The 15,928-nt window shown below is 38.6% G+C and overlaps 1 protein-coding gene across 2 annotated transcripts in view; it reads left to right on the forward strand.

Moving 5' to 3' along the window:
* The window catches only part of sbno1 (strawberry notch homolog 1 (Drosophila)), a 98,072-nt gene extending 85,797 nt beyond the window's left edge, over positions 1-12,275 (forward strand). The window contains exons 28-31 of one of the 2 annotated variants that reach the window (XM_072587619.1): positions 372-509; positions 837-913; positions 5,654-5,847; positions 11,228-12,275. In XM_072587619.1, coding sequence (XP_072443720.1) covers positions 372-509; positions 837-913; positions 5,654-5,847; positions 11,228-11,370 — 552 coding nt within the window. In that variant the 3' untranslated portion in view covers positions 11,371-12,275. Of the gene's footprint in view, positions 1-371; positions 510-836; positions 914-5,653; positions 5,848-11,227 lie in introns of those variants that run through there. The other variant, XM_072587620.1, reaches the window with a different exon arrangement.
* The last annotated feature ends 3,653 nt before the right edge of the window (positions 12,276-15,928 follow it).

Here is a 15,928-nt window from a genome sequence, read left to right on the forward strand (position 1 = left end):
AGAAGTTTTGGGAATTGCAATAAATTAATGAATTAGATAAATACCATTGAAAGCATTTGCCTTTCTGAAGAGTTTCTGAATTTACGTTTTACAAGTGAGAGGCCCATGAAGTCCACTGATACCTGTTAAATGGTGGATTGCGTTAAACAGTTTTGTGCTCTTGCTCCTCGTTCTGAATTATAACTCCCAGGATTGAAGTCAACTGTAGAAATCACATCCTGAGATCTAAATTAGCAGACATGGACAGTTTCATTGAAGCTAATTTATTGTTTTATGTAAGCTTTCACTGTAAAATACATTATAATGACCTAAGACCGCATACCCAGTGTATCTTCAGTGAATAACAATGTTTGTTTTATTGTTTGTTTCAGATAAGGAATAATAAAAAGACAGCAATTTTGGTTAAAGAAGTTAACAGCAAGAAGAGACTGTTCATGATGTACAGACCAAACACTGGCAAGCAACTCAAATTGGAGACTTACAATGAATTAAAAAAGAAATATAAAAAGGTAAAGGAACGTGGACTAAAATGTGCTAATTAAATGTGCACTGTGTAAGAAGTCAGCATTCTTGTATTATGACATTAAACTTTGGAGCTAATGTCTAACTCCTGAAAAACTGATTTTCCTCATTGCAGGACCAGGCATTAGTATACTGCTGTATTAGTATTGTTCTTATTGTAACTTTTGAAAGTCAATGTATTGACAACTGCCAATAGATCTGCTGCTGTAGTAATAATTCTGCATCTTCCTTACTGAGGCTGCGGATATTAGGTCACTGTTAAATTGGGAAGTATTTCTGGTTTAACTTCTAATTTTGTTATCTTATCTTCACAGGTAACATCTGCAGAAGCAGAGTCACATTGGGTGGAACAATACAAGTCATCTGCAGACACTTGTACTCATGCATATTGGTTAGTAATGAAATTAAAGACTGGTTAAGATGTTTCTAACTTTCACTTCATATTTTCATTTTTCTCACTCAGTAGTACAAATCCTTGATCCCTCTACCTTTGCAATTTACTGTTTATTTTCCATTTGACACTCAAATCCTCAGATGTCACCTCCAACACCCCTTCCCGTGTTTCCCGTTATTCCATATTTTGTTCAAAGTCTGTGAGAAGATTTGTAGCTCGGGTGCTCGTTGTTGTGGTTCTGTTCGCCGAACTGGAAATTTGTGTTGCAGACATTTCGTCCCCTGTCTAGGTGACATCCTCAGTGCTTGGGAGCCTCCTGTGAAGCACTTCTGTGATGTCACCTAGACAGGGTACAAAACATCTGCAACACAAATTCCATATTTTGACTTTACAATCAGATTTACGCTTGTTACTGGAACAAAAATATTGAAGCCAAAGCCTCGTTTTAACACTTCAGATTAAATAGCTCTCCTTGTCCTTCGCAACGTCTGAGTGCCTTTTGACAGATTGGATCTTTTTGTCCAATTCATTGGGACTGTCCTGACATTGCTTCACTCTTGTCTAACCCATTCTAACCAACTTGCCTATTGCATTTACTTTTCCACTTGCCCTCCAAAGTGTCTTGCAAGTAAGTACAATAATCTGTTCCTGGTTTCTCTTGTCAACATGCATCATTCCATCTGAAGACTTAATATTCGGCTTCTGCCTATGCACTGATATCCAGCTCTATCATGTTTTATCATTCAAAATTTAAAAATTAACATTCTCAAACTGCAATCAAGTCAGTGGCTTGTGTTTGGCATTTGTTAGAAAGAAGTTTTAAATTTAGGTTAGTTTTTAAGGATTGTGGAAATACCCAGAGTGGTTTATTTAAGATGCCGTTGAGAATTCTCTGTAGTCACGAGTGTCTTTTTAAACGAGTCTCCCTGTGAATCATATGAATGGCAATAAGTACTTTGGTGCAAAATGAGGAAATTTCATGAGTGCTTGTTTCAATATTTAAGGAAAGACAACTCTGCTTTCAACAATTTTGCCAATAACTTATTAACCTGATGAGAATACAGCATCTGTTTCAAAGCCTAAAATAATAATCCAGTTTCTGTTATGCTGGCTTTTTGGTTGAGATCAGTTCTGATTTCTTGTCAAAGTGCAAGATTGTCTGTTGAAATAGACTTATCACTGGGCATGTTGCTAAGGCCACTGTTCAGGCAAGTTCCAATAGGCTATCAAAGTGCGATTACCGAGGCTGGAGGGATACATAGTCATTCTTGTCCCATTGCTCTAGGGGTCACAGCATTAAATTTTTGAAGTCTTTCTAGCTACCAACGCAGCCAATTAAGTAGTCCTATAATTGGGCTTTAAACATCATTGAACAAGTTTCTTAATAAATGCAATTCCTAATTTATTAGGAAAGCAAAATTGATTTAAAGTACATGGTCAGGTGCAAGTTTGAGCCTGAACAAGAAATGAGAACTGATAGCAACTAGAAAGCTGGTATGAAAGAAACTTGTGATTAGGATTTTAGGCTTTGAAAAAGATGCTGTATTCACATCTGATACAATTCAAATTTTTGCAAAACTGTCAAAACCAAAGTTGTTTTTTTCCTAAAATATTAGAACAAGCACTCATGAAATTTCCTAAGTGTATGCTCAGATTTGAACCTGGAGACGTTATGTTTGTTTTTCTGGTTCACATGGAGAGAAACCAGCTCAGAACAAGCTACCCAGCTGACCTGTCTTTTCTGTAATAAAACCTCGTTTTGGAGTGCAGGGTGAAACTTGTTTGTTCTTTTGAAAGAGTGATTGAAGAAACTTACTTTCTGAACAAGCAATATCTACAACAAATTTGGAAGGGTCACTGACTCTAAAACATTGACTCTGCTTTTTCTCCACAGACCCTGCTGGACCTGCTGAGTTTTTCTTTAGCAATTTCTGATTTTGTTTTTGATTTTCCTGCATTTGAAATTCTTTTTTTAAGTGACTACGAGACACCTGTGCATGAATTAGTGACTTGACCACAAGTGCCAGAAATGTCTCAGAAACACCCTGAAACATTATATAATTTATCCTTTACCCTACGAAAATACCTAGCCAAAGTCTTTTGTTTCCAGAAAGTTGATGTTTACAAGCAAATCTGTTTTGTATTCTCTTGTGAAGTGTGTGTTTGGGGGATATTTAGATGGATAAACAATTATACTTCTATATATCCTGACTGTATGTTAATCAGCTATTTTGCTTTGATATGCCAACAATTGTGTTTATTAAGAAACTTGGTTGATTGTGTTTAAAACCTAATAATATGGCATGCTTAATTGGTCATCTTGGTACTTGGAAAAAGTTTATATTTCAAGTTGTGACACAATGAAATAGTGGGGTGAGAACAGCTGTGCCCCCGTCATTTCTCATTCATAGTGCTTTAATAGTCTGTTGGAGTTTGAAAGAGAAAAAATTGTTTGCTTCCATTTTTTTGACAAATAGTAATTTTTTACCCAGTACTGTATTAGTTTGAAAACCATTGTGAATCATTTCTGTATTGTCTTACAAAAGTCTTGGATTGTTAGAAAAATGACTTGGTTATGTTCAGTATTGTATTTTGTGCTCCTAGCCAACATGAGCATTGTACAGGAGGTATGAGAATGTGGAAGTGACTACTCATTTGCAGAATCATTTATAGAGTGATGGAGATTTACAGCATGTAAGCAGACCCCTTCGGTCTAACTCATCCATGTTGACCAAATATACCAACCCAATCTAGTCCCACCTGCCAGCACCTGGCCCATATCCCTCGAAACCCATATCCCTCCAAACCCTTCCTATACGTATACCCAACCAGATGCCTTTTTAACTGTTGCAATTGTACTAGCTGCCTCCACTTTCTCTGGCAGCGCATTCCATATCCATGTCACTCTGCGTGAAAAAGTTGCCTCTTTGGTCTCTTCTTTATCTTTCCACTCTCACCCTAAACCTATGCCCTCTAGTTCTGGACTCCCCAACCCCAGGGAAAAGACTTTGTCTATTTATCCTATCCATGCCCCTCATGATTTTATAAACCTCTATAAGGTCACCCCTCAGCCTCCGACGCTCCAGGGAAAACAGCCCTAACCTTTTCAACCACTCCCTACAGCTCCAATCCATCAACCCTGGCAACATCCTTGTAAATCATTTCTGAACCCTTTCAAATTTCACAACATCTTTTCAATAGGAAGGAGACTAGAATTGAGATGCTGAAACATATAGCTACTTGGAAGTAGGCGTTGTAAAATATTGGGCTTCAGGATTTAAAAGATAAACTAGCCATATTTGAGCCGTAAGTTTCAATGGTTGTGTTAATGCTGTGAATGAATTATAAGTGCTAATGGAGTTGTGGATGAGAAATGAGCAGTGCTCTTTAATCTTGTTTGTTTTGGTTTTGATTTTGCTCTGATTATGTTGCCTTGATCACAGATTTCCCCTTGAAGTCCTTTTATTTTTAATGATGGGATGTGAGTATCACTGACTATTTATTGCTCTCATCTCATTGCATTGGAGGTGGTGATGGCTATGGAGTGTAGGTAGACCCATAGTGGTGTACTTGGGGACGTTCTAGGATATTGGCTTAGAACAATACAGCACAGAACAGGCCCTTCCAACCTTAGCAACAATGAAGAAATGGTGATAAATTTCCAAGTTTGGATGGTGTGTGGCTTGAAGAGGAACAAGTGCATGGTGTTCCTGTGTACCTGCTGCCCTGTTCTTTTTGGTGTCAGAGGTCATGAATTTAGAGGTAATGTCAAAGGAGTCATGGGTGAGTTACTGCACTGCATCCCATAGATGGTTCATTCTACTGTCACTGTTGGACCAAGTCAATGTTGAACATGATGATTTTGGTACAGCTTTATTCTGGATGGTGTCGAGCTTCTTGTGTTGTTGGATCTGTACTCATCCCAGCAAGTAAGGAGTATTCCATCACACTCCTGAGTTGACCCTTTTAGATGGTGGACAGGTTCTTGGAGTTGAGAGGTGAGTTACCTGCTCCAGAATTTCTAATTTCTGATCTCCGAAAGTGTTTCTAAAGCTATTTTAATTCAATTTCTGATCAATGGTCACCCTTAGGTTGTTGATGGGGGTACTCTGAGATGGTGATGACGTTGAACATCATTGGGCAATGGTTAGATTATTTGTTGGAGAATTTCCATGTCCTTATGTTATCTATCTTTGGCAAAAGCTTTGTGCAATTAAAGTAACCAGTAAAGTCCTTACAATATTCTCCATAGGCTTCAATGTCAGGTGGGGATGTTTGGATCAAGGGTCTGCATGCTGGAACTATTTGTCAGCTTTGAATATGGTCATATGTTAGCAATTAGGAGGAAGTGAAGACTGCAGATGCTGGAGATCAGAGCTGAAAAATGCGTTGCTGGAAAAGCGCAGCAGGTCAGGCAGCATCCAAGGAGCAGGAGAATCGACGTTTCGAGCATAAGGGCTCGCATTCTCCTGCTCCTTGGATGCTGCCTGACCTGTGCTTTTCCAGCCACACATTTTTCAGCATATGTTAGCAATGTTAATTCCATTTTAAAGTGCAAAGGTTATTTGACTCAATTCATCCAAAGTGCAGAGAAATGCCTGTCTTCTAGATGCAGGATGTGTTTGTCTATCACAATGAGCAGGTCCCAGTTTATTTCAAAACCCATGTCTTGAGCTCATATCCTTTGAAATGCTAAAGTACTTTTTTTTTGTAATACTTTTTTTTATACCCATATAGGCGTGGAAACTGCAAAAAAGTAAGCCTTGGAATGGTTTGTGAAGTCGGGCTGAGGTGCCGCACTTATCATGTCCTCTGTGGTTCAGTTCTTAGTGTCTGGACAAAGGTGGAAGGAGTCTTGGCCTCAGTCAGTGGGGCTAATGTAAAAATGCAGATTGTGCGATTAAAAACAGAAGACGGGCAAAGGATTGTAGGTGAGTGTGAGCAATGGATTACTGTTATACTGCAAATAGGAACGTACAGCTTGCTCCTTCATGAGCTGGGTTGTAACCTGTCATTGTATTTTTGTTTGTGGTCTTGTAGAATTTTCAAATAAGTTCCAGGAAAGTTTGTAAAGTAAGGACTTTTTTCCTGATGTTTCATCCATGTTTTCACAAGCTGCAATTTGAATTTTGGTGATCTGTGTGTGTTTTTTTTTTGCTACTTGGAGTGGAGAGCCCCTTTAACTCTGTGTTGAGAACAAAGAAAATTAATAGCACGGGAGCAGGCCTTTCAGCCCTCCAAACCTGTGCTGGTCCAAATCCACTGTCTGAACCTATTTCCCAATTTCTAAGGATCTGTATCCCTCTGCTCCCCACCTACTCGTGCATTTGTCCAGACGCACTTTAAATGAATCTACCGTGCCTGCCTCCACTACTTCTGCTGGCGTGGAGGCCAGCCTCTGTGTAAAGTACTTTCCACATGTATCCCTCTTAATCTTTTCTCCTCTCACCTTAAACACATGACCTCCCGTTATTGAATCCCTCACCCTGGGAAAAAGCTTATCCCTATCCACCTCTGTATATCCTTCATGATTTTGTAGACCTCGATCAGGTCCCCCTTCAATCTCCTTTTTTCTAATGAAAACAAACCTAACCTACTCAACCTCTCTTCATAGCTAGCATCTTCCATACCAGGCAACATCCTTGTAAACCTTGTGCACACCCTCTCCAGTGTGGCAACCAGAACTGTACACCGTATTCTAAGTGTGCCGAACCAAAGTCTTGTACAATTTTAACATGACCTGCCAGCTCTTGTACTCCATACCCTGTCCAATGAAGGCAAGCATACAGTATGCCTTCCTGACCACTCTATCCACCTGTGCAGCCACCTTCAGGGTACAATAGACCTGAACTCCCAGAGCTCTCTGCTCATCAACTTTTCCCAAGGCTCTTCTGTTTACAGTATAGTTGGCTTTAGAATTCAGTCTTCCAAAATGCATCACTTCACATTTGCCCGGATTGAACTCCATTTGCCGCTTCTCTGCTCCACTCTCCAACCTGTCTATATTCTCCTGTATTCTTTCACAGTCCCCGATGCTTTTTGCTACTCCATCGATTTTCGTGTCATTTGCAAACTTACTGTTCAGACCACCAGTGCCCTTGTCCAGATCATTTATTTTAGGTATTTAAGGTATTAATTTTTAAGCCATTCATTTTCCTTGAAAGCTGGCGACATACCAGTAATCCGATGACGATAAAGTTGCAACAAATCTATCGTTTAGATTCCACCTGCTTCTCATCAGATCAGAGCCCTCAGATTTGTGTAATTGCACAAGTAGATGTGCCACTTATCAATGGTAATTTCATCAATGTAGACTTCGTCATTTTTAATATATTGTAATTTGAAACATCACGCATTAACTATTTATTGCAATTTGAATGCGTTTCATTCTCTTTTCCTTGAGACCAGTCCAACTTGATATTTGTTCATCGGTTGTGACATTGTTGACATGGCCAGCATTTAATGCCCAGCTCCAACTGAGCTTAGAAGTGGAGAGCTGCAACTTTGAGCTAGTGCAGAGGGAGTGATTCTGACCTGTTCCTTTCTCTGTCATATCTAATTAATACAGGTGGAAATGAAAGCTAGTTTCAGTCGTTCACTCATGTCTTTTAGGAATGAAATCTGTCACATGTTCCTTGTCTGACCTACATATAATTCCACATCCATAGTGATGTGGTTGATAGTGCTCTCTGAAATGGCCACTTTTATTTTAAGGGTAGTTCAGGATTGGGAACCAAATGTTTGCCTCGCCAATGATTCCTGCTTTTAATGAAAGAACGCAGAAAAGCACACCCTCAATGCCGTTAGGGAAGGATTTTTTGGGCTGTCCCAGCAAGGATGATATGGTTGTATTTTAAGTCCACTTAGTCATTTTTTTTCAATGAGCTTCTTTCTATGTAGAACTTTGGTTGCTGGCTCCTATATGATGCAGCATTTCTTTGGATCGTAAGTATGTAGCCTCATGTTAGAAAATGTCACTAGGCCGTTGGTTACTATTCAGAGTAGCATTATTTGTTCTTTGTAGTTTTTGTTCTGGTGGTGTTACCATTTTTTTAAAGGAAAAATGTAAGTGTTCATTTGGAATTTCTGTGGGAAAAGTAATCGCTTCATATAAGAAACATAAACCACAGCCAGCTGATGTAGCATAATCTGGGAACCCTGCAACTGTAAACTTGTGTGAAGTGTTACAGAAGATGCTAGTCTATTGCAGAACCAAATTGCATACAAGTTAGGAGCACAGCTATAAAACAAGTGCATTATAATAGAGTAGCAGGTGACAAGTTCTTTATATGATTGTCAACCAGTAGGGTCAATTAAGGAGCGATGTTACGACTCTGGGTAAATCCCTCTGTTAACTTAAACCGGCCGCATAAAAAGTTCACCTCCTGCTATAATCTGTTAAAATTCAAGAGGCAAAGAACTATTCCAGAACTCACTATTTAAAGTAAAAATTAGCAATGTTATTCTTTAAGTCCAACAGAATATTAAAACCAACAACTCCTTTTTCTTAAACCTATTTATTACCTCCCGCTCTACAGTACTGGTCTGATTGTTTTAAAAAAAAATCCCAATTAAGATTTATATTTTTTTAAAAATTGTTTCAAAAGCGAGTCAGCTTTGTTGATTCTTTGTACGTTGTTCTCTGTAGATTTTCTCAAGGTTGGTTTCGATATTCTGTGTAAACGTCTTACAGACAGGTACCTTTCAGAGAGCTCTACAACTAGCAGTCTACATTTGTAAATATCCTTGGCAGTTCTCCTCCTCAAAATGTCTGGTTTTATACCCCAAAACATTAGATCATTTCATTGGTTTTGATGTCAAAATATTAAATTTAAATTTGATTCGATTTTGGTATCTTGGTGCATAATTTTAACTGGCTAAATTTGATTGTTTTTGTTTAATGGCAACTCAGCTGTAGCTATTTGTTTCAACCAAGTGTTGCAGTCTTACCTTGTTCAGGGCTCTGTGCTATGTCAGTCCTTGCTAGCTTTTCAACTCGTAAACCTTTACACCTTCAGAACACTAAATAAATGATCTGTGGATGCTGAGGGCATGGCTCAGTACTGTCCCTTTCTCTGGCATCATCCTCTTCTTTAGCTTCTGTCACAAAGGATGAAGTTGTAAGGAGGTTGAACAAGATGTAAATTGAGTATTGTCAACCTTAATGAGATGTCGCCTAAGTAGGGATAGGTTGATTGGATCTTTGGAGTAGATTTATGAAGTGTTAGAAAATTTTGGCTGGGGAGTCTGATAAATTAGATGGTTATTTCCTAGATTTGACTCGAGTATAATAGGCCTGGCTAGTTTTTGTATTGTTTTGACTTGAATGTGTGCAAAATGAACCCCTTCAAAGAAATAAAAGATCAGAATCTCACACCCACTGTTCACATTGTAATCTGGTCAGCCAAAAACAGATTGAACTTTCAGTTCCTATGAAGAGTTGTTTTGGACTGGAACTGTTAACTCTGTTACTTTTCCACATGCTGTTGGACTGCAGAGTTTCTCAAGCATTGTTTTTATTTAGAGGTTGCGGCATCTGCAGTATTTTGCCCTTCCTTTAAAATACAAAATGTAGTTGAATTTCTGTAAGACGATATCACTTTATTTTTAAAAAAAAACTTGATGCAATCTTGAACTTGCACGTTGGAGTGGAATAATTGATGTGTAGGTCAGAAATTGAAAATTCTTTACAGACTAGGAATAATATCTATTCAGTGTTTTCAAGAAAAACGCGTACCCAATAAACGCAACCTGCCAATTCCTCAAAAACAAACCCAAATAAGCAGACACAATGCAACCAAACACTATAGCCACATTATCTTACATCAAAGACATATCAGAAATGACCTCCTGATTATTCAGGCCCCTTGGTGTCATGTTAGCCCACCAACCTTCCAACACACTTAAACAGTGACGAATGAACCTATAGGATCAATTAGATACTACCACCAAAACTAATGTCACTTGCAAGATACCATGCAAAAATTATAAAATAAAACACATCGGACAAACAGGAAACTTGCCATCAGCATACATGAACGCCAACTAGCCACCAAAAGACATGACCCACTATCACTAGTTTCCATACACATAGGTAACGAAGGACACTGCTCCGACTGGGACAGCACACACATCCTAGGATAGGTGAAACAAAGACACTCATGAGAATTCTTTAGTGGCTCCATCAATAAACACATTGATTTAGATCCCAGCTGCCTTCCCTTGGAAAAAAAGAACTGGAAATTACATCACCCACCTAAAGCCAAGACCTATAAATAGAGAGGTGGGATATACCACTAGCGCTTTACCAGAGACTCACTGATGATGTTACCTAATCATGATGATGAAACATGTGAAAACAACCTTTCAGCACAGCAAGCTAGCTAACCTATCATCTTGAGCTACAAATCTTCTCAAAAATCGCTAATTGAAACTTTTGCTAGAACAAGTTCCCGTACTACAGTCCTTTTTCACTAGATTTGAACGCCCTGTCCTATTGCAGTATTACAAGCACTCAAAGCATTCAAATCTGTTGTTTACCATATAGTTGCCTTGGAATGTGAATTCTCAGTAAGAGTTTACTTTCACTGGGGTTCTTTTAGTTGGGGTTGCCCTTGGACTTGCACATTGTTCTTTCCAGCACAGCTCCATACTTGCAATGTTCACAGTTTGGAAAGCAAATATTTTGTAGGTTTTTTTAAAGAGAGTGCATCAAATTTCTCAATCATGCTTTGAATCCCTGAGTCTCATTTATTCATTCTTAACCTGAAGAGGTGGAATTCACAGACACCGAAAGCGGTGAAAGCCAAAGCATTGTATGGTTTCAAGAATCAGACTCTCACTTTGAGCTAAAAGGATCAAAGGATATGGAGGAAAGCAAGAACAGGCTATTGATTTGGATGATCAGCTGTAATCATGATGACTGACGCAGCAGGCACATAGAGCTGAATGGTCATCTCCTCTTATTTCTGCTACCAAGAATGGGATGATTTCTTGTCAGTGACCAGGGTGGAGCCCTGTATGACTCGGACTCTGGCTGATTTCATGCCATTTGAAAAGTCTCAGCTGTGAATTAAACAGTCAAAAAAGATGGCTTAATTTTATCCATTTGTTTTTATGTTTGAACGTTTTAGCTTTGTCTGGGTTGGTAACTCTGGTACAAAGCTGGTTGGTTTTTTTTAACTGAAATTTTTGGGTTTAATGTGACCCTGAAACTGATCCAAAGGATATGTTTCACTTGCAGGAATTTTGGGTTGTGACTGTCTGAAAGTAATTAATTATTGAATCTGTGTTTTAAACTTTGTTTTTCAGGTTTGATCATTCCTCAGAACTGTGTCTCTCCATTGATAAACATTCTGTCAACATCAGACCAGTCACAACAGCTGGCACTGCAGCAACAGCAGATGTGGCAGCAGCTCCACCCTCAGAGCATAAGTCATATGAGCAACACATAGTGACTGGCTACATGTACCAGAGCTAACCTTACTTGAAAACTGTAACTTACAGAAGTGTCAATGCCATGTGACCTTCACTCTTTTCAGGAATTCAGGGTCATGTTCCAAAGAGATTCCTTAATTAGTGAAGTATTGGTGAACACTGAATCTGGGAATACCCGTAAATCAGAGACAAGTTCTGTTTAACAAACGGGTGAACGTTGAAGGCCAAGATGTTTGGACATGTTACTTTTTTTTCTTCTCTTTCTATGACTCTTCATGTTAGCACTTTGTTCTTTACAGCTGCTATAATTCTCCACTTTCATTTCTACTATTAAAGTAATGGAAAGCAACATGTGCATACTTTGCACACATCTAACGCTTTACCTTGAAATCACTTTCATTTCATTTCTTTTCCTACGTCCTGTTTTGTATCACAACTGAGGACAATTTGTAGCTTGTTACAAATGAGTGCACTGGTTCTAGAGAGATGCTGAGGGCTACGTTACTTGCTGTGTACGTATCTAGAATGTTCCATGTTAAATACATGCTTATTGAAATTAAAACCCTGTAAAATACTTTCCATCTTTAGGCTGGGTTTGTAAACCCTGCGTCTTAAAAGTGAACAAGCATTCTTTCAGGGTTTGTTTATCATGTATATCCTATGAACAGGATGTAAATATGATACAAAAACAATGCATAAATTCTGGCCTATTTAAAATAAAACAGCATTATTGAAAGTTTATTGGGGAATTAATTACTTTATACAGAAGCTGTTTTGAATATGTTGATATGCTTTCTTTCTCCACAATGTGTAATTTCTGGGTAACTGCAAAATGTATGTTCTGTATTTGTGTTTCATGGCACAATCTTAAATTATCTGGTGATTTTATATTAAAATTCTGAGAACCACTTTAACAGCTTCATATTTAATCATCTACTGGTTACTTATTTTCTACCAAGCAATTTTATGCAGCACTTAGTGTAGTTTAGACAGCATCTTCCGACACAGTGGAGAACAGTTTTTAAATAAACTATAATTTGTGAAGACTAATGCCATATTCTGGATTCTGATTATTCTGAGTGCATGCAAGTTGAGGCTGGTATGAGGTTTAAACACCAGCACCTGAGTTGTAAAATATCAAAGCTAATAAGTCAAGTAAAATATGTACATTTTGTGCACTTTTTGATTGCCACAGGCTGGTCACATGTTTTACTCATTGATAAACTGATGGCTTAGTTAAATTGTAAAATGTAAGCAGAGGGCCTCTGAAGAGAACAGCACTATGTACAGTTTCCAAGTGTTCACAGTTCAAAGCTGTTAACTAATTAACACAGCATACATATTACTTTATTTAGTAAGACTCGTTCTGTACAAATGTGTATAGTCTCAACTATGATATCAATATGTTTTGACTATAAATAGTTCTGCCAACTTTATCAAAATAGAGAAGGAAGTCTGCCATTTCATGCTGGCACAAGTTGCACTAGAGATGCTGAATTGTTTGTAACTGTATATTTAAGTTAGAATTGTCAATAAATTGCTGCTCGACACTGGACTTGCAGCAAACTATTAATAAATCATTGTACTAAAGGAAACTAGTGGTGTAGAGTTTTTAAAGATGGGAAAAGTGGTCATGTGCTTTCTGCAGGATACAGAGATGCTGTTTGTGTATACAATGACCGAATAACTGATTGAGTAGCAGGAATTTCATTGTGAAATGGATATGCTACCTGGTTCATCTATTGTCTTAAAGTAATTGAAATTATATGGAAATTTCGGATCCATTTGGAGAAGAGGATGGAGGAATGTTGAGCTTTTCTGCTTCTGTCTTTAGCACTATTGCTCTTATTAGACGCTAAGTTTCCTCTCTGCCCTGTGTAATTGGGGATTGTTTGCTTCTATAAATTAACATTTTTCGCACCATTTGGTTTCTGATCCATTGAATCCATGATCCTGGTCACTGTTTTTAAGGCTTTAAATTAAATGTTGGCTGTTATTTTAGTTTGAGATGCATTTGACTGTATTGGATATTTAATAAGACAACTCAAAGATTCCGAATGTATGTTTGCTCGCTGAGCTGGAAGGTTCATTTTCAGACATTTCATCACCATACTAGGTAACATCTTCAGTTAGCCTCTGGACGAAGCTTCAGCAAGCAAACATGAAATCCAGAACCTCAACCTGAGCTACAAATCTTCTCAAAAACATGCTAATTCAAAGATTATAAGTGCAATTTACAGATCCCTTATTAAGAAGAAAGTTGTATATAAATACTGGCAATCTTTTGATTGGAATGAAGGATGTGTTTTTCCAAACCTTAGCATCTATATTCAGTTTTCCTCAACTATCTCTTTTTCAAAATGGCTGGTGTGCTTCAATCATATGTTGCAAGGTTTCGATATATAACAAAATTCCTTGGAGCAAAAGTTCTGTCCCTTGCATGTACAATTCACCCCCTAGCATGGGGATGTTGAATTGAATCTGAAGAATTCTGATTTATGTTCAGCAATGCCTCAAGCAGTTGATAAGCCAAAGTTGTCTGGGAAGGGAATTCTATGGCTTATTTTGCAATGTTAACTGTGATGATTGAGCATCTGGCCTGAGAGAGAAACTTTGATTGTTAGCAACAAGGCTTGAGATTACACACAACGCCAATAACACTCGGCCAATTGCGCACATCTATGGCTAATGAAAGATGGAGAAAGTGAGAACTGCAGATGCTGGAGATCAGAGTTGAGAATGTGGTGCTAATAAAGATCTTATGCCCGAAACGTCGCTTCTCCTATTTCTTGGATGCTGCCTGTCCTGCTGTGCTTTTCCAACACCACAGTCTTGACATTGGTTAGGCCACTGTTGGAATATTGCGTGCAATTCTGGTCTCCTTCCCATCGGAAAGATGTTGTGAAACTTGAAAGGGTTCAGAAAAGATCTAAAAGGATGATGCCAGGGTTGGAGGATCTGAGCTACAGAAAGAGGCTGAACAGGCTGGGGCTGTTTTCCCTGGAGTGTAGGAGGCTGAGGGGTGACCTTACAGAGGTTTACAAAATTATGAGGGTCATGGATAAGGTAAATAGGCGAAGTCCTTTCCCTGGGGTTGGGGAGTCCAGAGCTAGAGGGCATAGGTTTCGGGTGAGAGGGGAAAGATATAAAAGAGATCTAAGGGGCGACTTTTTCACGCAGCGGGTGGGACATGTATGGAATGAGTTGCCAGAGGATGTGGTGGAGGCTGGTAAAATTGCAACATTTAAGAGGCATTTGTATAGGTGTATGAATAGGAAGGGTTTGGAGGGATATGGGCCAGGTGCTGGCAGGTGGGACTAGATTGGGTTGGGATATCTGGTCGGCATGGTTGGACCGAAGGGCTATTTCCATGCTGTACATCTCTGACTATATGAAAGATGTGTTATGTTTCCGGATACTAACCTTTCTTTGGAAGGCTGCGATAGCAATGAGGTTTACAAGACAAGGCATTCAATGTGACATGTTTTTGTATTCCAATTTGTAAGGGGTAGATGTTGGAATTTGTAACATTTCAAATCTAGATTTCTAAAGTTGGGCAAAACCTTTAGTGGAACATCAAAACACTTCAGCTGTGTTGATTTGCAAATGTGAAATTTACATATTAATGCACCGAAACCTGCAAATCATTCTAAAAGATGAAAGACTTAACAGCAATCTAGGTTTGTTCAATTTTAGTTGCCTGACACTCTAATCTTTGCTATAATTTCTATGTCTTATGATTCTGCTCCACAGCTACCTGATGAAGGAGCAGTGCTCTGAAAGCTAGTGCTTTCAAATAAACCTGTTGGACTATAACCTAGTGTTGTGATTTTTAACTTTGTCCATTGGAAAGACATATTGAGTATAGGGATAGCTTTATAAATCATTAGTTAGCCACACTTGGAATATTGCATACAGCTTGGGTCACCACAGTGAAAGAAGGATGAGGATGCTTTGGAGAGGGTACAGAAGGTTTACTGCGATGTTGCCTGGTATAGGGGATTTTAGCTATGGAGAAAGGTTGAATAGACTGGGTTTGTTTTCACTAGAGCACAGATTAAGGGATAACCTGATAGAAGTTTACAAGATTGTGAATGGCGTGGAAAGTATGAGGCTTTTTCCCCAGAGTGGAGGGTGCTCGTAGGGGTGTGTGGGGAAGTATTTTTAAGAGATGTGCACAGCAAGTATTTCACACAAAGGATGGTGAGTGCTGCTAGAGTAGGTAGTGAAAGCAGACACAATAGCAGCATTCAAGAAGCACCTGGATGAATACATGAATCTGAGGGGAGTAGAAGGGTACGGATCCCGTTAGTGAATGGTAGGGCAAAATGTGTCTGTGTTGGCTTCATGCGTCAAAGGGCCTGTTCTTGCGCTGTATTCTTAAAAAGAAGCTAGTGTAATCAAATTAAAATTGCAAATAATTATGACCCTGCAGAATCTGAAGTTGCATTGCTCTAAATTTTGATTTGATTTATTACTGTTAATGTACTGAGATAGTGAAAAGTATTTGCATGCTAACCTTATAACAGAATGGAATGCAGAAGAATGTTAGTGACAAAGTGCTGAGAAAGATCA

The sequence above is a fragment of the Chiloscyllium punctatum genome, chromosome 17 (genome assembly GCF_047496795.1).
Source record: "Chiloscyllium punctatum isolate Juve2018m chromosome 17, sChiPun1.3, whole genome shotgun sequence".
Lineage (NCBI taxonomy): Eukaryota > Metazoa > Chordata > Chondrichthyes > Orectolobiformes > Hemiscylliidae > Chiloscyllium > Chiloscyllium punctatum.